The 27964-nt window shown below is 41.8% G+C and overlaps 3 protein-coding genes across 6 annotated transcripts in view; 2 read left to right on the forward strand and 1 right to left on the reverse strand.

Annotated features, from left to right (window-relative positions):
- The window catches only part of LOC140306770 (Fanconi anemia group A protein), a 53079-nt gene extending 46545 nt beyond the window's left edge, over positions 1-6534 (forward strand). The window contains exons 41-42 of the mRNA XM_072385362.1: positions 318-416; positions 5750-6534. Coding sequence (XP_072241463.1) covers positions 318-416; positions 5750-5848 — 198 coding nt within the window. The 3' untranslated portion in view covers positions 5849-6534. The remainder of the gene's footprint in view (positions 1-317; positions 417-5749) is intronic.
- Positions 5974-17804, reverse strand: znf276 (zinc finger protein 276). 4 transcript variants are annotated; one of them, XM_072385359.1, is made up of 14 exons: positions 17694-17804; positions 16424-16723; positions 13389-13704; positions 13264-13310; positions 12789-13169; positions 12048-12129; positions 11802-11885; positions 10908-11027; positions 10755-10830; positions 10231-10348; positions 8809-8908; positions 7811-8475; positions 7041-7730; positions 5975-6653 (listed from the first exon to the last, which is right to left on the reverse strand). In XM_072385359.1, the coding sequence occupies exons 2-12, from the start codon at positions 16665-16667 to the stop codon at positions 8205-8207; spliced, it is 1839 nt and encodes a 612-aa protein (XP_072241460.1). In that variant the 5' UTR covers positions 16668-16723; positions 17694-17804; the 3' UTR covers positions 5975-6653; positions 7041-7730; positions 7811-8204. The 4 variants fall into 4 exon arrangements, with proteins under 4 accessions (XP_072241462.1, XP_072241460.1, XP_072241461.1 ...); XM_072385360.1 differs by having other exon boundaries at positions 7041-8475; positions 13389-13701; XM_072385358.1 differs by having other exon boundaries at positions 7041-8475.
- Positions 17805-19321: 1517 nt separating this feature from the next.
- LOC140306549 (C-C motif chemokine 3-like) lies at positions 19322-22230 on the forward strand. The gene is made up of 3 exons (XM_072385153.1): positions 19322-19401; positions 19477-19603; positions 20270-22230. The coding sequence occupies exons 1-3, from the start codon at positions 19344-19346 to the stop codon at positions 20409-20411; spliced, it is 327 nt and encodes a 108-aa protein (XP_072241254.1). The 5' UTR covers positions 19322-19343; the 3' UTR covers positions 20412-22230.
- The last annotated feature ends 5734 nt before the right edge of the window (positions 22231-27964 follow it).

Below are 27964 nucleotides of genomic sequence, written 5' to 3' on the forward strand. Positions count from 1 at the left end.
TTTCTGCCTCTAATGAAACCAAAGCAAACACTGTGTTCTGCCTGTTTCTGCCTCTAATGAAACCAAAGCAAACACTGTGTTCTGCCTGTTTCTGCCTCTAATGAAACCAAAGCAAACACTGTGTTCTGCCTGTTTCTGCCTCTAATGAAACCAAAGCAAACACTGTGTTCTGCCTGTTTCTGCCTCTAATGAAACCAAAGCAAACACTGTGTTCTGCCTGTTTCTGCCTCTAATGAAACCAAAGCAAACACTGTGTTCTGCCTGTTTCTGCCTATAAAGACTGATGAAAACAACACTATATTCATCTGTTTTGCCAGCTGGAGCCCTCCCAGATCCTGAGTCGCACCAAACAGTTTCTTCTAAATCTGATCTCCCAGATGTCTCCATCTGCACTCACCTCCAGCCAGTTCAGACAGGTAAACGGCCCACATGAACTTATGCTTTATCTTCTCCTGTGTGCTCACCTCTCACTGTCTTCACTCTTCCTGTCTTCACTCTTCCTGTCTTCACTCTTCCACTCTTCCTGTCTTCACTCTTCCTGTCTGTCTTCACTCTTCCACGTCTTCACTCTTCCTGTCTTCACTCTTCCTGTCTGTCTTCACTCTTCCTGTCTGTCTTCACTCTTCCTGTCTTCACTCTTCCTGTCTTCACTCTTCCTGTCTTCACTCTTCCTGTCTGTCTTCACTCTTCCTGTCTGTCTTCACTCTTCCTGTCTTCACTCTTCCTGTCTGTCTTCACTCTTCCTGTCTGTCTTCACTCTTCCTGTCTGTCTTCACTCTTCCTGTCTTCACTCTTCCTGTCTTCACTCTTCCTGTCTTCACTCTTCCTGTCTTCACTCTTCCTGTCTGTCTTCACTCTTCCTGTCTGTCTTCACTCTTCCTGTCTTCACTCTTCCTGTCTGTCTTCACTCTTCCTGTCTGTCTTCACTCTTCCTGTCTGTCTTCACTCTTCCAGTCTTCACTCTTCCTGTCTTCACTCTTCCTGTCTTCACTCTTCCTGTCTGTCTTCACTCTTCCTGTCTGTCTTCACTCTTCCTGTCTGTCTTCACTCTGCCTGTCTGTCTTCACTCTGCCTGTCTTCACTCTGCCTGTCTGTCTTCACTCTTCCTGTCTGTCTTCACTCTTCCTGTCTGTCTTCACTCTGCCTGTCTGTCTTCACTCTGCCTGTCTGTCTTCACTCTTCCAGTCTGTCTTCACTCTTCCAGTCTTCACTCTTCCAGTCTTCACTCTTCCTGTCTGTCTTCACTCTGCCTGTCTGTCTTCACTCTGCCTGTCTGTCTTCACTCTTCCTGTCTGTCTTCACTCTTCCTGTCTGTCTTCACTCTGCCTGTCTGTCTTCACTCTGCCTGTCTTCACTCTTCCTGTCTTCACTCTGCCTGTCTGTCTTCACTCTGCCTGTCTGTCTTCACTCTGCCTGTCTGTCTTCACTCTTCCTGTCTGTCTTCACTCTTCCTGTCTGTCTTCACTCTGCCTGTCTGTCTTCACTCTTCCTGTCTGTCTTCACTCTTCCTGTCTGTCTTCACTCTGCCTGTCTGTCTTCACTCTGCCTGTCTGTCTTCACTCTGCCTGTCTGTCTTCACTCTTCCTGTCTTCACTCTTCCTGTCTGTCTTCACTCTGCCTGTCTGTCTTCACTCTGCCTGTCTGTCTTCACTCTTCCTGTCTGTCTTCACTCTGCCTGTCTGTCTTCACTCTTCCTGTCTGTCTTCACTCTGCCTGTCTGTCTTCACTCTTCCTGTCTTCACTCTTCCTGTCTGTCTTCACTCTGCCTGTCTGTCTTCACTCTTCCTGTCTTCACTCTTCCTGTCTTCACTCTTCCTGTCTTCACTCTTCCATGTCTTCACTCTTCCTGTCTGTCTTCACTCTGCCTGTCTGTCTTCACTCTTCCTGTCTTCACTCTTCCTGTCTGTCTTCACTCTTCCATGTCTTCACTCTTCCTGTCTGTCTTCACTCTGCCTGTCTGTCTTCACTCTTCCTGTCTGTCTTCACTCTTCATGTCTTCACTCTTCCACGTCTTCACTCTTCCTGTCTGTCTTCACTCTTCATGTCTTCACTCTTCCTTGGCTTCACCTCTTCCTGTCTTCACTCTTCATGTCTTCACTCTTCCTGTCTTCACTCTTCCTGTCTGTCTTCACTCTTCATGTCTTCACTCTTCCTTGGCTTCACCTCTTCCTGTCTTCACTCTTCCTGTCTTCACTCTTCCTGTCTTCACTCTTCCTGTCTGTCTTCACTCTTCCTGTCTGTCTTCACTCTTCCTGTCTTCACTCTTCCTGTCTGTCTTCACTCTTCCTGTCTGTCTTCACTCTTCCTGTCTGGCTTCACTCTTCCTGGCTTCACTCTTCCTGTCTGTCTTCACTCTTCCTGTCTTCACTCTTCCTGTCTTCACTCTTCCTGTCTTCACTCTTCCTGTCTTCACTCTTCCTGTCTGTCTTCACTCTTCCTGTCTGTCTTCACTCTTCCTGTCTGTCTTCACTCTTCCTGTCTGTCTTCACTCTTCCTGTCTGTCTTCACTCTTCCTGGCTTCACTCTGCCTGTCTGTCTTCACTCTTCCTGGCTTCACTCTGCCTGTCTGTCTTCACTCTGCCTGTCTGTCTTCACTCTGCCTGTCTGTCTTCACTCTTCCTGTCTGTCTTCACTCTTCCTGTCTGTCTTCACTCTGCCTGTCTGTCTTCACTCTGCCTGTCTGTCTTCACTCTTCCAGTCTTCACTCTTCCAGTCTTCACTCTTCCTGTCTGTCTTCACTCTGCCTGTCTGTCTTCACTCTGCCTGTCTGTCTTCACTCTTCCTGTCTGTCTTCACTCTTCCTGTCTGTCTTCACTCTGCCTGTCTTCACTCTTCCTGTCTTCACTCTTCCTGTCTTCACTCTGCCTGTCTGTCTTCACTCTGCCTGTCTGTCTTCACTCTTCCTGTCTGTCTTCACTCTTCCTGTCTGTCTTCACTCTGCCTGTCTGTCTTCACTCTTCCTGTCTTCACTCTTCCTGTCTGTCTTCACTCTTCCTGTCTGTCTTCACTCTGCCTGTCTGTCTTCACTCTGCCTGTCTGTCTTCACTCTTCCACGTCTTCACTCTTCCTGTCTGTCTTCACTCTGCCTGTCTGTCTTCACTCTTCCACGTCTTCACTCTTCCTGTCTGTCTTCACTCTGCCTGTCTGTCTTCACTCTTCCTGTCTGTCTTCACTCTGCCTGTCTGTCTTCACTCTTCCTGTCTTCACTCTTCCTGTCTGTCTTCACTCTGCCTGTCTGTCTTCACTCTTCCTGTCTTCACTCTTCCTGTCTGTCTTCACTCTTCCATGTCTTCACTCTTCCTGTCTGTCTTCACTCTGCCTGTCTGTCTTCACTCTTCCACGTCTTCACTCTTCCTGTCTGTCTTCACTCTTCATGTCTTCACTCTTCCTTGGCTTCACCTCTTCCTGTCTTCACTCTTCCTGTCTTCACTCTTCCACGTCTTCACTCTTCCTGTCTGTCTTCACTCTTCCACGTCTTCACTCTTCCTGTCTGTCTTCACTCTTCATGTCTTCACTCTTCCTGTCTGTCTTCACTCTTCATGTCTTCACTCTTCCTGTCTTCACTCTTCCTGTCTGTCTTCACTCTTCATGTCTTCACTCTTCCTGTCTGTCTTCACTCTTCCACGTCTTCACTCTTCCTGTCTGTCTTCACTCTGCCTGTCTGTCTTCACTCTTCCTGTCTGTCTTCACTCTGCCTGTCTGTCTTCACTCTTCCTGTCTTCACTCTTCCTGTCTGTCTTCACTCTGCCTGTCTGTCTTCACTCTTCCTGTCTTCACTCTTCCATGTCTTCACTCTTCCTGTCTGTCTTCACTCTTCCTGTCTGTCTTCACTCTTCCATGTCTTCACTCTTCCTGTCTGTCTTCACTCTGCCTGTCTGTCTTCACTCTTCCACGTCTTCACTCTTCCTGTCTGTCTTCACTCTTCATGTCTTCACTCTTCCTTGGCTTCACCTCTTCCTGTCTTCACTCTTCCTTGTCTTCACTCTTCCTGTCTTCACTCTTCCTGTCTTCACTCTTCCACGTCTTCACTCTTCCTGTCTGTCTTCACTCTTCCACGTCTTCACTCTTCCTGTCTGTCTTCACTCTTCATGTCTTCACTCTTCATGTCTGTCTTCACTCTTCATGTCTTCACTCTTCCTGTCTTCACTCTTCCTGTCTTCACTCTTCCTGTCTTCACTCTTCCTGTCTTCACTCTTCCTGTCTTCACTCTTCCTTGGCTTCACCTCTTCCTGTCTTCACTCTTCCTGTCTTCACTCTTTCATGTCTTCACTCTTCCTGTCTGTCTTCACTCTGCCTGTCTGTCTTCACTCTGCCTGTCTGTCTTCACTCTTCCTGTCTGTCTTCACTCTGCCTGTCTTCACTCTTCCTGTCTTCACTCTTCCTGTCTTCACTCTGCCTGTCTGTCTTCACTCTGCCTGTCTGTCTTCACTCTTCCTGTCTGTCTTCACTCTTCCTGTCTGTCTTCACTCTGCCTGTCTGTCTTCACTCTTCCTGTCTTCACTCTTCCTGTCTGTCTTCACTCTTCCTGTCTGTCTTCACTCTGCCTGTCTGTCTTCACTCTGCCTGTCTGTCTTCACTCTTCCACGTCTTCACTCTTCCTGTCTGTCTTCACTCTGCCTGTCTGTCTTCACTCTTCCACGTCTTCACTCTTCCTGTCTGTCTTCACTCTGCCTGTCTGTCTTCACTCTTCCTGTCTGTCTTCACTCTGCCTGTCTGTCTTCACTCTTCCTGTCTGTCTTCACTCTGCCTGTCTGTCTTCACTCTTCCTGTCTTCACTCTTCCATGTCTTCACTCTGCCTGTCTGTCTTCACTCTTCCTGTCTTCACTCTTCCTGTCTGTCTTCACTCTTCCATGTCTTCACTCTTCCTGTCTGTCTTCACTCTGCCTGTCTGTCTTCACTCTTCCACGTCTTCACTCTTCCTGTCTGTCTTCACTCTTCATGTCTTCACTCTTCCTTGGCTTCACCTCTTCCTGTCTTCACTCTTCCTGTCTTCACTCTTCCTGTCTGTCTTCACTCTTCCACGTCTTCACTCTTCCTGTCTGTCTTCACTCTTCATGTCTTCACTCTTCCTGTCTTCACTCTTCCTGTCTTCACTCTTCCTGTCTGTCTTCACTCTTCATGTCTTCACTCTTCCTGTCTGTCTTCACTCTTCCACGTCTTCACTCTTCCTGTCTGTCTTCACTCTGCCTGTCTGTCTTCACTCTTCCTGTCTTCACTCTTCCTGTCTGTCTTCACTCTGCCTGTCTGTCTTCACTCTTCCTGTCTTCACTCTTCCATGTCTTCACTCTTCCTGTCTGTCTTCACTCTGCCTGTCTGTCTTCACTCTTCCTGTCTTCACTCTTCCTGTCTGTCTTCACTCTTCCATGTCTTCACTCTTCCTGTCTGTCTTCACTCTGCCTGTCTGTCTTCACTCTTCATGTCTTCACTCTTCCTTGGCTTCACCTCTTCCTGTCTTCACTCTTCCTTGTCTTCACTCTTCCTGTCTTCACTCTTCCTGTCTTCACTCTTCCACGTCTTCACTCTTCCTGTCTGTCTTCACTCTTCCACGTCTTCACTCTTCCTGTCTGTCTTCACTCTTCATGTCTTCACTCTTCCTGTCTGTCTTCACTCTTCATGTCTTCACTCTTCCTGTCTTCACTCTTTCCTGTCTTCACTCTTCCTGTCTTCACTCTTTCCTGTCTTCACTCTTTCCTGTCTTCACTCTTTCCTGTCTTCACTCTTCCTGTCTTCACCCCTCCATGACCCCAGCTGGAGGCCCGGTGTGCAGACCTGGACCCGGAGTTGGCCGCCGCTCTCTCAGGACACATCGACCTCCACAGTCTGAGCCCTGAGATGGATTTCCTCTGAGCTTTTTAACTCTGACAGTGCAGCCCAGAAATAAAAAGCACCGACTCATCGACCCACATATTAACCACCCGGACTTTAAAAAAAGGAGGCCGATGCTCTGCTTTGTTAAAAAAAAGTTTACATTTTATTTACAATTCTTTTTGTACAGAATACACTTTTCTTTTTACACCTGAAGCCGTTCAGAGGAAACGACTCTAAAAAAGAGTCAGAACTGTAATAACTTAATAAACTGGACTGCATCTTCCTGGATATCAACAGAAACTCTCTGCAGCACAAGTGCTTTTCATGAAAGAGGCAACTGGTATGTTTCAGCTTTAATTCACTTTAGAACCATCTATATTCAGAGTGAAAGATCTGTCTTTAAATCTAACTTTGGGAAGTAAAAGCTGGAACAACAAGAAGAACCATTTGTTCTTAGAAATGACAGAATTAACTAATTGGATTTATTTATTTTAAACGAGCAGAAAGTATTCTTGTTGTGGATGTTTTATTAAAGTGTTGAGCTGTTTATATCAGATCTGAAAAGAAAGCATTTGACCGGTTTAATGTTGCTGTTTCTATTTTCAGTGTCACTGATGGAGCAGATCTTCTCTTTTTCTTTAATAAACAGCAGCAATATCACTAGCTTTTGGGTAATATATTAATGAATAAAAATAGTTCTGATCAAATGTTCCAACCCTAGTTCCTCCCCTGCTGTATTTCTAACTGCTGACGTGTTGTTTGTGTAAAAATCTAATGAAATCTGAAGGTTTCCAGTTTAAAATCTCAGGTTTCTGACACTGAATACAGTTTAACTGTGGTTCACCTTAGACCTTAGACCTTAGGCCCCCCTCAGGTCACAGTGTGTTGATGACACACCTCTCAGGTTCTTTCTACGGTTCCTGATGCCTTCCTGAGGCCTTTGGCCTTAGACCTTTGGCCTTAGACCTTTGGCCTTAGACCTTTGGCCTTAGGCCCCCCTCAGGTCACAGTGTGGTGATGACGCACCTCTCAGGTTCTTTCTAAGGTTCCTGATGCCTTCCTGAGGCCTTTGGCCTTAGACCTTTGGCCTTAGACCTTAGACCTTTGGCCTTAGACCTTAGGCCCCCCTCAGGTCACAGTGTGTTGATGACACACCTCTCAGGTTCTTTCTACGGTTCCTGATGCCTTCCTGAGGCCTTTGGCCTCAGACCTTTGGCCTTAGACCTTTGACCTTAGACCTTAGGCCTCCCTCAGGTCGCAGTGTGGTGATGACACACCTCTCAGGTTCTTTCTAAGGTTCCTGATGCCTTCCTGAGGCCTTTGACCTTTGGCCTTAGGCCCCCCTCAGGTCACAGTGTGGTAATGACACACCTCTCAGGTTCTTTCTAAGGTTCCTGATGCCTTCCTGAGGCCTTTGGCCTTAGACCTTTGGCCTTAGACCTTTGACCTTAGACCTTAGGCCCCCCTCAGGTCACAGTGTGGTAATGACACACCTCTCAGGTTCTTTCTAAGGTTCCTGATGCCTTCCTGAGGCCTTTGACCTTTGGCCTTAGGCCCCCCTCAGGTCACAGTGTGGTAATGACACACCTCTCAGGTTCTTTCTACGGTTCCTGATGCCTTCCTGAGGCCTTTGGCCTTAGACCTTTGGCCTTAGACCTTTGACCTTAGACCTTAGGCCCCCCTCAGGTCACAGTGTGGTAATGACACACCTCTCAGGTTCTTTCTAAGGTTCCTGATGCCTTCCTGAGGCCTTTGGCCTTAGACCTTTGGCCTTAGACCTTTGGCCTTAGGCCCCCCTCAGGTCACAGTGTGGTGATGACGCACCTCTCAGGTTCTTTCTAAGGTTCCTGATGCCTTCCTGAGGCCTTAGACCTTTGGCCTTGGACCTTAGGCCTTAGACCTTTGGCCTTAGACCTTTGGCCTTAGGCCCCCCTCAGGTCACAGTGTGGTAATGACACACCTCTCAGGTTCTTTCTACGGTTCCTGATGCCTTCCTTAGACCTTAGACCTTTGGCCTTAGACCTTTGGCCTTAGACCTTAGACCCCCCTCAGGTCACAGTGTGGTGATGACGCACCTCTCAGGTTCTTTCTAAGGTTCCTGATGCCTTCCTTAGACCTTAGACCTTTGGCCTTAGACCTTAGACCCCCCTCAGGTCACAGTGTGGTGATGACGCACCTCTCAGGTTCTTTCTAAGGTTCCTGAGGCCTTCATCGTGTTGCACTGCAGAGTTTGTGAGCGTCTGCTGAAGCCTGAACTGAGACAGTAAATTAGATCTTGGAATGACAGTTGGTTTGTGGTAACTTCAAAGAACTGATAATATGATGGAGAACATCCAACAACAGACTGGCTCCAGCCCACAGAGAGAGACCGGATCCTGCAGCAGACTCCCTGCCGTCATCTGTCCTGGTCCTGCTGGAGCACCTCCCCTGTCAGTGTGATGGTGTGCAGGTCGGCGTACGGCGGCTGCTGCTGGCTGCTGCCCCTCTGGGTCTCGGCCTGAGTCAGCGGGTGGACCATGGACATGTGCACGTTCAGGTTGTGGGCCTTTTCAAAGCGTTTCCTGCACATCAGGCACTCAAACTCCAGGTCGGCCTCGGCCTTGTGTTTGGTCATGTGATACTTTAGAGACGCCCGCTGGCGGCACTGGAATCCACACACCTCGCATCTGAGGGCCAGAGATAAACCGCTCACATTAACGCTTTGATCTTATTATAACGGTCATTTATGTGTAATTAAAAAGGAAATGTATCGATTTAAATTACTAGCATCATGATAATAACGACAGAGCAGCAAAAACCTGTAAAGGAGCTCATAAACCTGTGTTTATAATGTTATATTACAGATAAATAACTGCAGTAATTTAATAAATGAGTCATCAGGACTTACTGGAGTGGTTTAGCCCCTGAATGCCTCATCTGAGCTCATAAACCTGTGTTTATAACGTTATATTACAGATAAATAACAGCAGTAATTTAATAAATGAGTCATCGGGACTTACTGGAGTGGTTTAGCCCCTGAATGCCTCATCTGGTGAACCGACAGGTGCTTCCTCTGTTTGAAGGTTTGGCCACACTGGTCACAAATGTAGTTCCTCTCCTCTGGAAGCAGAGACATAAACTTAAACATCTACTAATGTTTTTACTTTTCTTTTAACAGATGGTGATGTCTGCTGAACATGCATCCAAATTCAGGAGAAACTCACTTTACAAAACCATTTCAGTAAGATTAAATGGAGAAAATGTCTAAAAAAGAAGTAAAGAATCTGTTCTTTTATCAGATAAAACAACAGTTAAACATGATGAGAAGTCAAAGATCTCAGTATTTTACACCATTAAAGAGAGGAAGTGATAATTGTTATATTAAGGACAGGGTTGTATAAAATTCAGAATTGAATTGAGAATAATCCCTAAATTTCCATTCAGTTCTTGAATTTGAATTTGATTTGAGATTACAGGAAGTAGAATTGAAATTCCATGAAATACGGTGTATTTAACAATGAATCTTTACAGCATATACTGCATAATAATGATTACAAAATGAATTTCACACAGATATTATTAATTTAATTTAATTTACTTCATTTAATTGTGCACATATAGTTTATACAAATAAACTATATGTGCACAACACTTTATTACAGAGGTGCTAAAGTCACCCGCTGGAATAACTCATGAGCTCCCAGTTTAGCTCAACCATGTGTGGCTGAGGATCCTTTATTGTTCTGGAAAGAAAGCCCAAACCGAGCTGTGCTTGCATGTAAATATCTGGTGAAACCTGCATCCTCTGCAGCTGCTGAGAGGATGTTTGGTGTTGCAGGATATTCAGACCTCAATAAAACATTTGGGCAGCTGTTGGCCATTAGATGCTACAACTTTACTCTGTAAAGAACCTTAATAAATGATCGTTGCATTTACCAAAACATTGTTTTCTAATTATATTATTTCTAATTATTCAATATTAAGAGAATGTTTGCTTAATGTTAGAAAAGAAAAGAAAATTTAAGTTAAAAGTATCAGATTCTCACTGATAAGTGAGAAGAAGGAATTTCTCTGAATTACAATGAATTCAAATTCAAATTCTTTCCTTGACTTGAATTAAATTCTGAATTTTGTAAAACCCTGATTAAGGACGTGTTTAATAGTGTTTTTAAGCTGCTGCTGCTGCTGAACCGCTTCTGCAACGAGACACTCCTGATCAACATTAGACATTCAGAGAGGTCAGTTTTCAGAAGAAAGGATACTTTAGAAAATATAAACAGCATAGTTTGTGTCAGCAGGCGATCCTTCATCTAATATGGAAGGAATTCAGCTTATAAACACACCATAAATGAACTGAACTGTCTGAAAATCCCCACGGTCATACTTAGTGAAAATAACCCAGAGGACATGAGGACAGCCCAACTACCCTGTGCAGAACTCACCGGTGTGGATGAGCTTCACGTGTCGCTGCAGGTAGCGGTCGATCATGAACACCTTGTTGCAGCCAGGATGAGGGCAGGGCCGCTCCCTCACCTCCTCGTGATGCTCTTTGATGTGCTTCTGGAGAGAAGAAGAAGAAGAAGAAGAAGAAGAAGAAGAAAACCTGTCATTTACACAGACTGAGGGGCAACAGATCACACTTTAACAACACAGAACAAGATAAGAACTGAGCAATAAAGAAGGTTACAGGACTGAAAAGAGACCGTAGTTAAGGAGGAGTAGAAGGGGTGAGTATAAATAGATCAATTAATTCATGAATTAAAGATTATTTAAATAATGCTAATTAAAACAACATTATGGATACCACAAAGCAAGGTTTGTTATGGTCACAGTAAAGTAAATCACGCTATTTAACAGGGTCCATTTAAAGGATATCCGGCAGCTTTAGAGCCAAAGTGAGCAGAAGGTCAAAGGTTATGATTGAGAAGAAGTGGCTTTTAATAGCAGTGAAAGGGTAAATGCTGACCTTCAAACCATCAGGAGCTCTGTAGACTGCTGTGCAGCCCTGATACGGACACTTGTAGATGTTGGGAAGCTCCTCTCTAAAGAAACCAGACGCAGCAGCGGTTAGTTCATCTTTGTTAAACAGCATTACTCAGATTTAGCACACAGCACTCACCCTTTAGGCTTGAACTTGTTCTTCCAGCCTGGTTTGGGTCCAGGTTTCTTCCTGACTTTGGGCTCGTCGGGGCACTTTGGGCTTGGTCTTCTCTTGTTGGAGACGTTCACCCTGCGAGCTCTGAGGGGAAGAGGAGAGGCTCAGGACAGGGACTTAGCAGCCATTCTACAGTCATTCCTGCTGCTAAAGGAGTAAAACTGCAAAGGAGGCATTTAATCGCCCGGCAGTTATCGCAGATTATTACATCACTCCTGCTCTGTTTCCTCTGCACATTCAAGGATATGAGCACCTCTTTTTAGGCCTGAAAACCTACTTACTTAAGGAGGCATTTATATCGCAGACTATTGCATCACTCCTGCTCTGTGCTCTGACGTTTCTGCACATTCAAGGATATGAATGCAGGTGTTAAAACAAACAGTGAAGCAGGCAGGCGGACTGTAACCGCTGCAGGAGCCGAGGTCCTGAGGTCTCTGCACCCTACAGACGAAGTGACGAGCAGGTCTGCACTGAGGCGGTTTTAAAGCCCAGAGATGGGCTTTAGGACCAGAAAGTTAAATAAGAAACTATCAAAAAAAAAAACAAGTGATGTCATGATGCCAGAACATCTGACAAGAAAAACTGGTGAAAAAACAATAATAATAAAAAAAAGTGTGCATTTGACAAGAGTTCAAAGGTTAATGACCTGCTGCCCCCGAGTGGTTTGAGCTCATTTTAAAGCAGGCATGTCTCCAAACACCTCTTTTTAGGCCTGAAAACCTCCTTATTGAAGTGTTGCTTTTCAGAATAATCCAAAGCATCCTGATGAAAAGGAGTAAATTAAGCTTCATGACTCATGACTTATGATTCCTGTATTTCACCAGCACATCCCTCTCTGGAGGAAACCTTTCTGCCCACCTCTTGTCTGAGTACGGCTCAAAGAGCTCTTCTTCTGACAGGCCTCCTTTTCTGCTCCCCTCAAACTCATCCTCAGAGGCGACCCTGAACATACACAGTTACAGTTGATCATCAGTCTCGCTTTAAACCAGCTCAGAGGCATCGTTCTCAGACCAAAGAAAGACTAAATCCAATATCATTACAGCTCTACTGGCGTAACGGACCTGAATCTCTTCAGCATTAAAGAGCAGCAACAGTGAGACTAACCTGTCAGAAAGGTCGCTGTCAGCTGTTCTGTCCTCAGGGCGGGTCGGAGCTGGAGACAGCGCCTCCTCCTGACCTGTAAAATCTGAGAAAGGAGGGGATAAACTAAATGTTAAGCACCCAGAACTGTTCATGGTCTGTATATTTGTGCTGGCAGAGAAGAACTGTTCACAGTCTGGCTGCATCCTCCCTGCATGTCAGTCGCTATCCGACCACAGAGTCCGTAAATAAATAACCATTATTTTCTATTTCCTAAGATAAACTTGAAGCAACGAACCCTGAAGTTGAATCTCATCTGAGATAAACCTGTAAACCTATTTTAACTGTCAGTAGCACTTTAAAAATAACATCTACACCTCAAATCCCAGTTAAACTATTCAGATGGATCAGATGTTAATAGTGGTTTATTTTTATTTACTGCCTGTTGTTTTTGGTAACGTTCAGATGCTTTTAATAAATGAATATGCTACAAAATGTCTGGAATCGAGACATTTGACCTGAACCAGACCCGTAAAACACATGTAAACATGTTAGTCTGATCAAAAGATGTGGGTTAGAGTCACTTTGAACAAAAGTTCAACTGGACTGAAATGAGTTGCTTTGAAGATGCTACAAATTTCCACCTTTTGGAGCTCTGATATACAGCGGTCCAGTTAAATGTAGCGTGACTAACTGTTCTGAATGTGTTATAACATGTTCTGCAGGCCATGAGGCTCACTGAGGACCTAAGGAGGAAACGTTCACCTTCACTGCTGCCGGTCCAGTACTCCAGCGCAGAGTTCTGGGTCTGTGCTGCTGGCAGACCGCTCTGAACCAGAGTGCTTCCTGCTGAGCTCCTTCCATTCCCACTCAGCTGCTCCTCCTCCTCCTGTTCCTCCTCCTCCTCTGACAGAGCTCCATCACCGTTGCCACTACTCAACCCTCTCCCTCCTGGGGTGGAAGAGGCGGTGTACCGAGTGTCCATGATGTATCTGTGACCGTCCACACAGCTCCACACAGCCTTCACTGAGCCCCAGCACTGGCCCTCCAGCACCTCCTGCAGGTCGGGGCAGGAATGGCAGGCCTCCCCATGGTGATGTGCCCAAGACACCAGGCGGTGGAGGCACTTTGGGTCTGAGGTAAAAGCTGGTGGAGTTAAAGTAAAACAGAAAAAAACAGTCAGAGTAATCAGGCAGTTAACGTCTGTGGATGAAAACCAAGAAGAAACCAGTTTAGTTACCTCTGGAGCTGTGGTTTACTGGGGACTCTGGACACTTTGCATTCTTCCTGAAAGAGAAACAAAGAGTTGCTGATGGCTCCACACTTTCTTCAGCTGAAGCTGACTTTTCAGAGGACTTGACTCACCGGCTTTTGAGGTTCTCCTTCCCGACAGGAGGGAGGTTGACTCTCTGCAGAAACCTGATCAGGATGCTGTGGCATTTGTAGAACTTGGCGTGGCATTTCTTACAGATGAACTCAGAAAGCCGCGGGTCGCGCTCCAGCTGGACGCCGACCAAGCGCTGAAAGTCTGTGTGAAATAAAAGAGGCGACTGGGTCGCAGCGTCCGACTCGTCAACAGCCTCCAGGGAATCCTGAGGCCATCTGTTAAAGGCGTGCCGCAGGCTGCGTGGAGAAAACTTCCCATGACAGAGCCGACAGACGGCAGTGGACAGTCTACCTGCTGGGAGACACGACAGCCTGAGTTTCACCTTCAGCCTCTGGGGGCCCTTCAGCTAAGTTTAACCTTTACTTCAGCCTCTGGGGGCCCTTCAGCTAAGTTTCACCTTTACTTCAGCCTCTGGGGGCCCTTCAGCTAAGTTTAACCTTTACTTCAGCCTCTGGGGGCCCTTCAGCTAAGTTTAACCTTTACTTCAGCCTCTGGGGGCCCTTCAGCTAAGTTTAACCTTTACTTCAGCCTCTGGGGGCCCTTCAGCTAAGTTTAACCTTTACTTCAGCCTCTGGGGGCCCTTCAGCTAAGTTTAACCTTTACTTCAGCCTCTGGGGGCCCTTCAGCTAAGTTTAACCTTTACTTCAGCCTCTGGGGGCCCTTCAGCTAAGTTTAACCTTTACTTCAGCCTCTGGGGGCCCTTCAGCTAAGTTTAACCTTTACTTCAGCCTCTGGGGGCCCTTCAGCTAAGTTTAACCTTTACTTCAGCCTCTGGGGGCCCTTCAGCTAAGTTTAACCTTTACTTCAGCCTCTGGGGGCCCTTCAGCTAAGTTTAACCTTTACTTCAGCCTCTGGGGGCCCTTCAGCTAAGTTTAACCTTTACTTCAGCCTCTGGGGGCCCTTCAGCTAAGTTTAACCTTTACTTCAGCCTCTGGGGGCCCTTCAGCTAAGTTTAACCTTTACTTCAGCCTCTGGGGGCCCTTCAGCTAAGTTTAACCTTTACTTCAGCCTCTGGGGGCCCTTCAGCTAAGTTTCACCTTTACTTCAGCCTCTGGGGGCCCTTCAGCTAAGTTTAACCTTTACTTCAGCCTCTGGGGGCCCTTCAGCTAAGTTTAACCTTTACTTCAGCCTCTGGGGGCCCTTCAGCTAAGTTTAACCTTTACTTCAGCCTCTGGGGGCCCTTCAGCTAAGTTTAACCTTTACTTCAGCCTCTGGGGGCCCTTCAGCTAAGTTTAACCTTTACTTCAGCCTCTGGGGGCCCTTCAGCTAAGTTTAACCTTTACTTCAGCCTCTGGGGGCCCTTCAGCTAAGTTTAACCTTTACTTCAGCCTCTGGGGGCCCTTCAGCTAAGTTTAACCTTTACTTCAGCCTCTGGGGGCTCTTCAGCTAAGTTTAACCTTTACTTCAGCCTCTGGGGGCCCTTCAGCTAAGTTTAACCTTTACTTCAGCCTCTGGGGGCCCTTCAGCTAAGTTTAACCTTTACTTCAGCCTCTGGGGGCCCTTCAGCTAAGTTTAACCTTTACTTCAGCCTCTGGGGGCCCTTCAGCTAAGTTTAACCTTTACTTCAGCCTCTGGGGGCCCTTCAGCTAAGTTTAACCTTTACTTCAGCCTCTGGGGGCCCTTCAGCTAAGTTTAACCTTTACTTCAGCCTCTGGGGGCCCTTCAGCTAAGTTTAACCTTTACTTCAGCCTCTGGGGGCCCTTCAGCTACACAGATACTTTTATTTGATACCTGAATCCTTGGAAAACAAATCTAAAGAAACTAAATACAACTTATTTTTATGCTAAAAGTAATAAAAAAAGATGACTTTCGCTGTTTTCTGGTGTTACGACAATAAAAACAACTCGAGCTGAAAGTGGAAACAGAAAATCTCACAAAACAAGATTTTTGTTGCTTGTGAACAAAAAAATAAGTGAATTACACATTGAGTGAGAAAAGAAACACTGCAGGCATAAAAGTGTTAAGTTCAGTCATTTTAAGTCTCACTTTATCCAAAATAACAACAACATTTTATCTGGGACAACAGCTCCAATAATAAATCAATCAGTCTTTGAAAGTATCAGTCGGGAACTAATTCAAATCCTCCATAAACCTTTAAGTTACAGTTTTAATACCATTTCATCCAAAGTGGGAAAGATATCAGTGGATAATAAATTTGGACATTGAGTTGCATTTTTATCCAGCGGTCCCAAACATCCATCCATGGGAGGTGGAGCCTATCCCAGCGGTCACTGGGCGAGAGGCGGGGTCACCTGGACAGGTCGCCATCCCAGGGCCACACAGAGACAAAGGAGACACACAACCACTCACTCCTTGGGATTTAGAGTTAACCTAACCTAACCTGACATGCTGTTTTTGGACGGTGGGAAGAAGCCGGAGAACCGGAGAGAACCCAGCCTCACACAGACAGAACCAGCCGGGAGTTAAACCTGCAACCCTCTGCTGTGAGGCGGCGGTGCTGAGCACCACAGCACCCTGCAGCCCAGTCCCAAACAATTTGAGATATTTACCAAAATGACTAAACAATTCATTTGGAATTTCAACCAATATTCAATATAAAACCAATTCACTTTAAAATGCAGCAAATCTGATGATTAGAATTTCTTTTGTTGCCTTTTTTTAGTCCAATTTCTGTTTGTTTTTTTTGTCCGACATCAGCTTTGACTTTTATATTTTAACGCCTTTATAGTAAGAATTCTTAGGCAATCTGTTGAATTATTAATGTGATATTTCGTATAATTTTTTGGTCCCTGGAAACTTTTCTGCCTCACTGTAATAACACAGTTTACATTTTCACATTATTATTGTATTATTGTCCTGAAATTTTCCAGATGTTCTGGACGTTTTGCTTTGGGCTTCCTGTGGAGATTTTTAATCCAGCTCAACAGAAAAATCTTCAGAAAACGATACAGATATGCTCACAAACTTCTGATATCAATACAAAAACAGCAGCCAAGAGCTTCATTGGCCATTCCCAAAATGCTGTAAACTAAATTTCCAGAAAGACTCTCACCTGAAGATCTGGATTTGCATTGAGGAGGTTTTTGTGTGTCATCTGCTACCATAGCGCTGAGCTCCGAGTTTACAGCCTTGTCCGTTCCTGTGCTGTCGTGACAGAAACCGTCTGTTGTTGCAGTCTTCCGGCTTCTCCCTCTGTTCCCAGACAGCCGCTTCTCCTCACTGGTGTCCTCAGGCTGCAGCGTGCCGGCCTGCTGTGAAGTGTCCATTGTCCTTGGACGTCTGCTTTTCTTTTTCATGGTTTATTGTTCGGTTGGACTGTAAGCAGGCGGTCTTGGATATAGAGCCCTGCTGCCTGTAAAAAATAATCAGAATAAAATAAAGAATAGCAACACAGGTCACTGAGTTTGACCTTTAAGCAATTCTTCTTCTGAGAGTTAGCTAATCAAAAGTTTGATGCCAAAAAGGTTGAGACGCCTTGTAAAGCGTAAATAAACACAGAATGCAAAACTTTTCAAATCTCATAGACTGCTGTTTTATTCACAATAAAACATTAAAAAAACAAAATGTTCAACGTTACAATTTAATAAAAAATGATGAGCTCATCTTGCATTTGATGTGAGTAAAATATCTGAAAAAAGTTAGAATAAGAGCAGCAAAGGTAATGGGTACCATAAAGGAAGACCAGAGGAAAATATTAAAGCTAATTAGGTTAAAAATCAATAGATAAGTAACACGAATGGGTACAAAATACTATTAATATTAATAACTAATAGTATTAATATTAATTAATAACTATTACTAATCTACAAATCTACAAACTGTGGAGCAGTTTCACAATAATATTCCTTCATCTACAGGAGATAATAATATCACCAAAAGATTAAAAGAATCTAGAGACATTCTGTGGTACAGAGCTGAAACTTTAAAATGTTTTCAATGACGTTCTAATTGATTATGAATATTTCTTGGAATTATTTCAAAACTACTTATACAAAACTGATCACTTATGAGCCCCATAAACAAACACGAACTTATACATAATAAAAAATAGAATGCGTTACATTCAAAAACCTTGCCCAGTTTATGCTTATAAAAGACTAGAATTCCCCTCATTATCCTTCAAATTTCTATAAAGAAACACACATAAACGGAAGGGGCAGTTTCACATTATGGCAGATTGAAATTTTCCAGTGTTGACTACAACAAATTGTCGCTAGCTTGTTAGCCGGTTAGCTTAAGTGAGATTGCTACGTTTGCTAAACAGTGAGTGAAAATACTGAACATTTACGTTAAAATCTGTGCAATAGTCCAGCAGAGCTTACCGTGAGTGTGTACAAATTTTAGCACACAGAAAAAAATGTGTTTTTAACATCTGTGACGAGTTTCATTGGTCAGTTTGGTCAAATTCTGGCTGCAACGCCGATCCCTGTTGTAAACATTAGAACCCGGAAGTGTTACCGGTTGGAAACACGGACGGAAATATTCCACAGCGCCACCTGCTGACCAAAGACAGGTGCCGTTATTTTCGCTTCCACCTCCTCATGTTTTAGGGAAAAACAACAACTAGGACTCCTTCGCAGTTCACTGCAATAACATACAGGATAATCCATGTACAGTAAACCCGCATTAGTTTAATCTTTTTTAGTTTTTTTGTTCATGTGCTTACTTGATTTACTCTGAAGCTTGTTTTTTTCTTGACTTTCTCCCTGAAGACCCCAGACACAAACAGTTCATGCATTTCCACAGCTGCTGCTCTACAACATATCCACAACAGGAGAGTAGATCTGTGCTCCATTTTCACCTGGCGACACAGTAACTTTCACTTTGGACAAAATAAAGTTAAACTACAGGCTGAAGACAGCTGTTTAAGAGGCATAACACGAGTGTTCATAATCCAGCGGAGGGAAGAATATTTTACTGAACTTTCATAGCATTTTATCAGGATTTCATTGTCTGTGCTCTGAATGAGAAACAGATGGAAACACAGAAACATTTTCCTGATGCTTAAATTCCCCAACCTCTCGTTCAGTTGTTTTTGCCAACTTTCTGCATATTTTTCCCTGTCCCACTAACTCATAAGAATCCTGATTTAACCATTTCCCAGCAGTGGTCAAACAGACTTCTACTGCTTATGAAACATTAAGCTTATACAACTCACACATACAAATGTACATAAATATGATTATATATATGAAAATGTAACATACGGTTATATGATTAAGAGCTTTATTTGATGAAAATCACTTCAAAAGTGATGAACTGTGTTGTTTTCTTTTGTTCCTGTTTGAAAGAGGACTAATATATAACTTTTTTCCCATTAATAATCAGTATTTGTATTATTTTTTTAATTCTCTGTGTTAGATAGCTAATAAATAATAAATAATAAAGCCAATAAAGTACTCAACCTCTCATGCACCAACTTGCAGACTGGAAACTGAACTTTTAACAGATCAAAGTTAATTAATTAATTAATGCAACGTAGTATTTAGTTCCTCTTTATTACCTTTTAAACTAATCAGAGGTTTACATTGAATTAACTCCATACTGTAGTCGAAAAGAGGGATCGTTTATATTGGCTGTAAGAGTGATTTATGAAAGGAATAGTTTGATATTTTGGGAAATGCTTATTTTGTAGTGAGGTGAGAAAATCCACATCACTTTCATTCTACTATTAAATGTTTAAGAGGAAGATTGTGACTAAGACACAAATTTAATGAGTATAAGAGTAATAATGCGAATGTGTAACTAAAATATATTATTATTATTATTTGTGTATGCTTTGTACTTTAGTTATAAGAGTATATGAGTCCATGAAGAAGACCCCTCCCACAGGATTTCTAGTCCTGAAATGGTTAATTTCCAGGGTGGAAAGCTGACATCCCATCACTGGTGGGCAGGATTTATCTGGGACAGAAATAACAGCCACAGCAGGAAGAACTTCCTCCTCCTCCTCATCCAGTGGCGAAGACATCATGAAGACTCTCTGCTTCGGGCTGCTGCTGCTCGCCGTTTGCTGCTGCGACGCCATGCGTGAGTCATCTCCTTTCTGTTCACTCTCCTCACTGATATGTTGACATTAACTTCCTCTTTTTACTCCCCTAACAGCTGCAGAGCAACTGTCCATCACAGCTTCTGAATCCTGCTGCTTTAAGTTTCTTTCTCACCCGATACCGTTCAGGTTTGTGACCGACGTAACCGAGACCCACAGCTCCTGCCCAGAGCCGGGCTTCATGTGAGTATGTCAGGCTGAGGCATAAAGAAACTGATCAAAACAGAACAATTTAGATATTAATATGAGCTGCAAAGGTTTAATAAATGTAGGGACATTAAAACACAATATTTTTAATGTAAATCATCAGTTTTTCCTTTTACCTGTGGTGTCTCTATTGAATATTTTCACTCCTATCTTCATTCAAAAGACTCAAAAAGCCAGATATGAATAAAATAATGAAAATAAGATGGATGTCTTCAACACTTTTTGACTGGTGACTCATGTATTTGATGATAATAATTATAGAAATAATCAACAAAAGACAATAAACTGCAAATCAAACTGTTATTTACTGAATAACCACAGCTGAAAGAAGCTGTCATTCAGGCTCTTATAGAGTTAGAAATGTACCCAGATTAAATTTAACATGCACCAAAAATGAATAATTCAGAGAAGTCCACACAAAGAACCTGATTTAAAAACAGAACAAAAGATGCACCTGCTGCAGGCCGGGGGGCTGATGACAAAGAAGAAGCAGCAAATGGACATAATTTGAACTAATGGAGTGACTTTTGAACTGTTAACACCAGATAATTAATAACTTCAAAGCAAAGCATGCGGAGGATTGATTGAATAGGCAGTTATCGTCCAGCAGAGTGAATAAACTGATTTAAATTGTGTTCACAGAGTCCGAACTACCAGGGGAAGACAGGTCTGCTACAGTCAGACTTCTCAGTGGGCCCAGAGCATCTATAATTTGACCCACGCTTTGAGGAAAGCCGTCGGCAGCATCGAGGATCAGACACCGGATAATGCTGACGTAATCTAAGGTCCTTCACAGGCTGAATGGAGTGAAGAGAGTTCTGTGTAGAAACATAACTGCATGCTCAGCATTATTAGAGAAAAGTGTATATTCATCAGGGTCTTCTGCAGATTCCAGACTGGTCAACACAAATTAAACAGCTCCAGATTAATCCTACATTTCATTGCTCATTACATGCTGCAACGAGGGTTTATTCTGTAATTAACACGTTAAATGTTGTTGGCTCATGTGTGAAACTGTTGCTGTAGCTACGAGTTCAAAAGTTCAAAAGAGACAAGAGGGAACTGGTAAATGGTACAAATATACAAATATATACATATTTATATGTATAAAAACATACAGGGTGGGACTGGAGGTGAACATCTGTAGGAGAATAGCAGGTTGATTATAGGATCATGAATCATCAAAAAAAGAGTTTCTTGATTTAGGAAAGCTGGGGAAGCACAAATAAAAGTGAACCTCTGCTCATCTTTATTCTGAGCATATAACTGATGTGCAAACAGCTAACTCACTCTAACTCACTCACTCTTCCAGCCTTTTCTTGTCCCTTCTTTGTTGACAATAAATTCAAGATGAGCTGATAATTCTCATGAAATGTTTCCCACTCAACATTTGAGATGTTTATCTCCTTTTATTTGATTGTGAACAGAATATTTGTTTATGAGATGAGAATCTGTCACGATCCGTGAAGCACTGGATGCAGATCCAGGGTAGAATCAATAACCAGATTTTATTTATATAATGAGAGTCACTTGATGATAAACTCCTAACTCACTCCTCTCGATACCTATGGGGAGGAGAGTGAGGCTATAAAACTTAGCAAAAGAAAACTCTCTCCATGCTAGGAGGAAAAAACAAAAGGTTTTATAAATCTTACAACTAAATTTATCCGAACCGTCGGAGGCTCTATAGAAATTTAACAAAACCAATAAACAAAAGAGGCTCCTTCTAATGGAGCTGCTATGAAAGTTATAATTATAGATCAAAGACACTCCTCTACCGGAGATACTACTGAATAAACGACAAGACAAAGAAAACTTCACTTGGAATCTATGGAAAAACTTACAACAAAAAAATCACTCTCAAGGAGGAAATCATTAATAAATAAGATCTTTGGATCACTTGGAGGCTGGAGGACGAAAGCTCGAGAGACAATTCAACACACTGGCAACGAGACGCAGACTAAATACACCTGAGGGACCGAGGGGAACAGGTGGAAACACTTTGGGAATCAGGGAAGACAATGAGACACACGGGAGGAAGGGAAAGTTATCTGAAACCAGAGGAGTTGTTAATTTCAAAATAAAACAGGAAGTGACAAGACAAGGTACAAAAACCTAAGAGCCTCTGTGAGAGCTGACAGAATCATTGCATTCTGCATTATTTACATTTTTCAGTGACCAAACACTTTTGGAATAGGGTTGTTGTACTCGAGCAACTCAGTTATATTAAAGCAGAAAGTGGAGAAATGGCGCTCCCACAGCTGGGCCTTAACCTTGAATCCAGTGTCTGGTTCTGTCTCTGACCTCCTTGTTACTTAGTTGTAGATGGAGTTGAGGAATGATGATAAAGAGACGCCCTGTGTGCTGAAAACCAAAGCGAAGGGCTCCTGATCAGGGGTACATGTGATGATCTGGGGTGAAAAATGTATTGTTTGGGCAGGATGGAGCTGGTTCAGGTGTCAAACTGCAGATTAATTCAACAATAACTGGGTAATTTCCACCGCTGGTTGGATGTTACAGAAACCCGATCTTTTCTACTAAGAAGTTCAAATATTCACTGGTACCATCTCCTTTAGTTTGACTGTTGATGCGACACAGAACTCTTCTGAGTATTTGTAAAGGTTGTAAAGGTATCTAAATGATAAGGATTTGGGATTATTTCTAAATTCACATGAAAACACGACACTTTTTTAATCTGGTTTCAGAGTTTTGATACTCAGTAAAACTGTAGTTTTTATTTGATCAATTATTTATTCATTTTTGGCCTCCAGGGGGCAGAGATCAACAGCAGCACCGCTATAATGTTATCACAGATTAGAAATAGATGAATAATAAACTTTAACAGTCATTCTAAAACCAACCTCTATATATTTATCTTTCTATGGATTCATAGATGTAGGCGTGTACGCATGCTTTTATGTATTAATCTTTCTTTGTATGCATATTATATGTTTGTACAATTCTGCTCTCCTGCTGAATTTTATTGTTTTATTAAAGGATCATTTTATTATCCTTTATTGTTTGACATGTGGCTGAAAGCTGGAAGAATCCATCTGGTGAAAACTGAGATTCCAGGACATTAAACTGTTCTTGTGTTGAATTTGGCAGATTAAGAGAATTAAGAATTAAGGAATTTGTGAATTTCACAGTATTCTACGGTCTACATTTAGGCTTTACAGCATCTGTGCTTTATTAAAACTAAAAACTTTCTTACAGTGTCAGGAAATAAATCTTTACCTGCAGAGGAGGAGCTGCCCACAGCTCCTTTTCCCTCCCAGTTGTCTCCTCTGGTGTTGGCCTGGATGGAAATGGTTTGGTGTCTCTCCCTGACACACCGACATCACATCGAAGTGTCCTGACATCGTGTTTCTCATGATTTTGTGCTAAATAATACTGAAATAAACGAGGTAGGAATGCAGGTGTGATACTGATTCTTGAGGGTCACCTTTAGTAATCTGACTTGAAACCAAAACCATAGCAGTAAAATTCACAATCATTTTTTTATTTAAAAAAATTCACAGAGACTTGTGTTATTTTCACTGATTTTTACTGTGGTCTTCAGCACAAGTCCACCGTAGAACTGATAAAACACAAATGATGTACAAATATTACAACTAAAATAAAATATATAATTTACAAACACAAACTTACATACCACTTTGGCCTTCAAGTGGACAAACCGGTAAACCTGAAACCGCTTATGGTCTTCGGTGATTGCTTTCTTAATTGGATCCATATCAATGCTTCCGGTTAACCGCCTTTTAAAACCGGAAGTGACGTCACCATCACCTTAAACTAAAGTTTTAACTTTTACCTAACACCAAAAGTTATTAACTATATCCTTTAAACATTGCTAAAAATATTAAATATATACATCAAAACACTCAAAACAAACGTGTTATACGGACCTTCTCTATGGCCATAAAATCAGAGCTGCATCTAGAGGCGAAGCATAAATATAACTGCCGTTACATGCATTATGGATCGATTCAAGAAGTTTCTTTATTACTTGTTAGTTTAGGACATCCCCCAAATGGAAGCTTTCTATGGAAGCCCTTTTCCGAGTAATAATTTCGACTTTCAAAGTCATAATTATGAGATTTAAAGTCATAATTATGAGATAGAAAGTCATAATTTCGACTTTCAAAGTCATAATTATGAAATTTAAAGTCATAATTATGAGATTTAAAGTCATAATTTCGACTTTCAAAGTCATAATTATGAGATTTAAAGTCATAATTATGAGATAAAAAGTCATAATTTCGACTTTCAAAGTCATAATTATGAGATTTAAAGTCATAATTTTGACTTTCAAAGTCATAATTATGAGATAGAAAGCCATAATTTCAACTTTCAAAGTCATAATTATGAGATTTAAAGTCATAATTTCGACTTTCAAAGTCATAATTATGAGATTTAAAGTCATAATTTCGACTTTCAAAGTCATAATTATGAAATAAAAAGTCATAATTTCGACTTTCAAAGTCATAATTATGAAATTTAAAGTCATAATTATGAGATTTAAAGTCATAATTATGAGATAGAAAGTCATAATTTGTGCTGAAAAAAGCTTTTTAGGATTTCCACTGTTGTATGAAACCGACTAATGAAGCGTAACACACACTAAACATGCTGATGTGTAGGCAGGCTACCGTATATTCACACTTTTCACCCAGATGCTGCTGAAATACCAGAAGGTTATGGTGTTGTTTGCAGAAATATGCAAATCAGCCACAGCTGATGACTGGGGAAATGTTTAAAATGTGTTTTAAATAGGTCACAGACGCAGCTTACTTCATTTTGATAAGATCTAAGCAAGATGTCATCACCACACACAGGAGGACTGAGTCACGATGATACAGCAGCTAATTTACCACAGAGGAAGCCCCCCATGAAATCATTTCTATGTTTAGAAGAGCAAATATACTTCTGAGTATTTCCTTTTTCTATTTGTGTGCTTTCTGCATGCAGAACCTTTCCAGTTACCAACAAGCAATACTTTCAAAGTGACTTTTGAAGTGTACTTTCAAAAGTGAGGAGCATGATGTTTATTACCTTTAAGAAAAAAAAGCAAAGATGTTTTCGATTTCTTTTCACAAAAGTACCCTGAAAAAGTCACTGTGGCTAAAAGACTGAGTTATATAAAGGATAGTTTAATGTTCTGTAAAATAATTCCTTTATTATTAAATCAAAGAAGTAGATTATGTCTGTCCATAAATTATCTGTAACTACAGTACATCTATCTATCTATCTATCTATCTATCTATCTATCTATCTATCTATCTATCTATCTATCTATCTATCTATCTATCTATCTATCTATCCATCCATCCATCTATCTATCCATCCATCCATCTATCTATCTATCTATCCATCTATCCATCCATCCATCCATCCATCCATCCATCCATCTATCTATCTATCTATCTATCTATCTATCTATCTATCATCCATCCATCCATCTATCTATCCATCTATCTATCTATCTATCTATCTATCCATCTATCTATCTATCTATCTATCTATCTATCTATCTATCTATCTATCTATCTATCTATCTATCTATCTATCTATCTATCTATCTATCTATCTATCTATCATCCATCCATCCATCCATCTATCCATCCATCCATCCATCCATCCATCCATCCATCTATCTATCTATCCATCCATCTATCTATCCATCCATCCATCCATACATCCATCCATCTATCCATCTATCTATCCATCCATCCATCTATCTATCTATCTATCTATCCATCCATCCATCCATCCACCCTATAATATTTAACTGTTAAAGGTGTATAAATGCAGAATGTGACCCAGACTAATCGTGGCCTGAGATGCAGATAAGATCAGAGGTGTGAAAGCTGACTTCCTTCATCACAGCAGACTGTGGTGACAGTAAAAAGCTGGGGAGGTGTCGGGGGTTTCTGATTTATTAACTGATTTATTTTAAAGTGTGGAAAAGTTGACAGAGCTGTAGTTCCGCTATGGACAGGATTTATAAGTTGGATGAAAGGCTGTCACCATCAAGCCGGATCGATCAGAAGCGATCAGCTGTCCTCATCATCTCGTTACCAACCGAAGGACCATGAAGACTCTCTGCTTCAGTCTGGGGCTGCTGCTGCTCGCTGCCTGCTGCTGCAGCGCCATGCGTGAGTCATCTCTTATTTACTTATTTACTTCTTCTGAAAAACTTATACCCGCATTTTAACTTCTTCTCTCCAACCTTTCAGCTAAAGGAGTCTCGTTTGGCACAGCTTCAGAGTGCTGTCTACGGTTTCATGATCGCGCCCTACCATTAAAACTCGTGGCTAGCATAAAGAAGACCCACATCTCCTGTGGGAAGAAGGGATTCATGTAAGTTTATGCTTCATTTAACTGATATCTTTAATATTAATAGTGATGAAATTAGAGATTCAAATATAGAAAACCAGAAACATTTAATTTAACCAGGAAAATAAAACTGAGAAACTCTCTTAAAGAGGCTTGATCAGGTTAAATAATCAGTTACACTTCTGTAAAAACTGTATAATACAGTCAGTATAATTATAATACAGAATAATTGTATAAGTTAGAAAGCTTCTTAGAACCAGCTTTTTGGGATAAATATGTGCCTGAACTGCAAGAAATGAGATGACCACAGAATTATTGTCTGATGGGAGAAAATAAGTGTGCAGAATATGCTAATTAGATTGTTCCATATTTAATTTAAACATTTAAAAACTCTAGTAAAATGGAAATTATTCGTATTTGTGTTTAAAGTAAAGGTGATGATGTCACTCAATGGTAAAAGGATAAAAATAATGACATAAAGTGCCTGAAGCAGAAGGAGATAAAAGGGTTAATTCATTTCATGGAACTATAAATTCAGCCCTTCTTAGATATTTTCCATTTTTATAAAACAAAAAAAGATAAACCATATAGTGAAAGACGGTAAATTATCAGGATAACTTTATTTATCTTCACTTTTTACAGCGTTTTAGACCCATTTTGGTCCCATATATCCCAGAAATGTCCCGATGAAGTATATAAACCCATGTTTCTGTTAGAAAACTCATTTATATTTAACATTTTAAAGTAAATAGAGCCTAAAAGTGTGAATAAATCTGTGTTTTTCTTTTCTGCAGAGTCCACACTAAGGGGAACAGAAGGATTTGCTACCCACAGACCTTCCAGTGGGCTCTGGACACCTTCAATAACTTCACTAAAGGTCATCCCTGAAGATCACTTACAGGCTCACAGAGGAGAACATTCGTTCTTTGTTATAAATTAAATGTAACTACTTTAGTTGTTGCTTATTGTGTATATTTTGCATTTTTTTGGGTAGATTTTATCAGGGTCTTTTGTAAGTTTCAGACTTGTTTGTGGTTGAATAAAATAATAAAATCAGTTTAACACCATCTGGATACAGTTCTACATTTGATTATTGATTATATTTGTAGTTCATGCAGTTTTTAATCCTGCTTTGTTATTATGAACACATTCATTTTAAAATGGACATATTTCTGAGGTTGCTGCCGTAAAGTGGTGTCCAAAAACCTGAGACCATCCAATTTCTACACCCACTTATTCCATCTGAACCCAACCCAACCGGGTTGGAGCCCAGTGCTGTTGTCATTGGGCAAGAGGAAGGCTACACCTCGGACAGGTTTCCCAGAGACAAACAACCATCCAACACTCACTCCTAATATCAATTTAGCATCATCACTTAGCCTAACATGCATGTTTTTGGACAGCGGGATGAAGCAGGGATTTGAACCAGGAACCCTTTTGCTAACCACCACCATGCAGCCAAACTTAGGACCACGAGTGAAAATGAGTTTCCAGTTTGATCTGTTTGTTGTTACCACATTCTCTCCAAAGTGGGAGATTTTCTTCCAGAGATATACTCTAAGAGGTGAAAAACAGATGGAAGGTCAGAGTGTCTGTCTACAGGATGTAGAATGTGTTAGAACCTTAGATAAATTAGGCTCGCCAAAGACATTCATGTGTTAGTGAATGTGTCTCAGGTCTTTGAAGACCAATAACAAGTCGAGTCTCAAGTCTCAAATGACTGAAATAAAGGTTCTATCATCAGACACATGCCATTCGGTCTGGATAAGCATGCATTTCTCTATCTTATGGCATGTTATGGCATGAAAGCATCTACTGTATTATCAATATATGTAATATCATTATACTCTGCATGGTCACTTAAGAGGGCTGTTTCAGTCCAATTTGAAGAAATGCCATGAAAGCTTGTTTAAAGTATATAAATGTGTTTGGAAATCTGTGTTCTGCCCCACATTAACAGACATATTAATAACTGGAGCCTGAACCTCTCATGCATAA

This window comes from Leuresthes tenuis, unplaced genomic scaffold (genome assembly GCF_036924035.1).
Source record: "Leuresthes tenuis unplaced genomic scaffold, fLeuTen1.0.hap1 SCAF_5, whole genome shotgun sequence".
Classification (NCBI taxonomy): domain Eukaryota; kingdom Metazoa; phylum Chordata; class Actinopteri; order Atheriniformes; family Atherinopsidae; genus Leuresthes; species Leuresthes tenuis.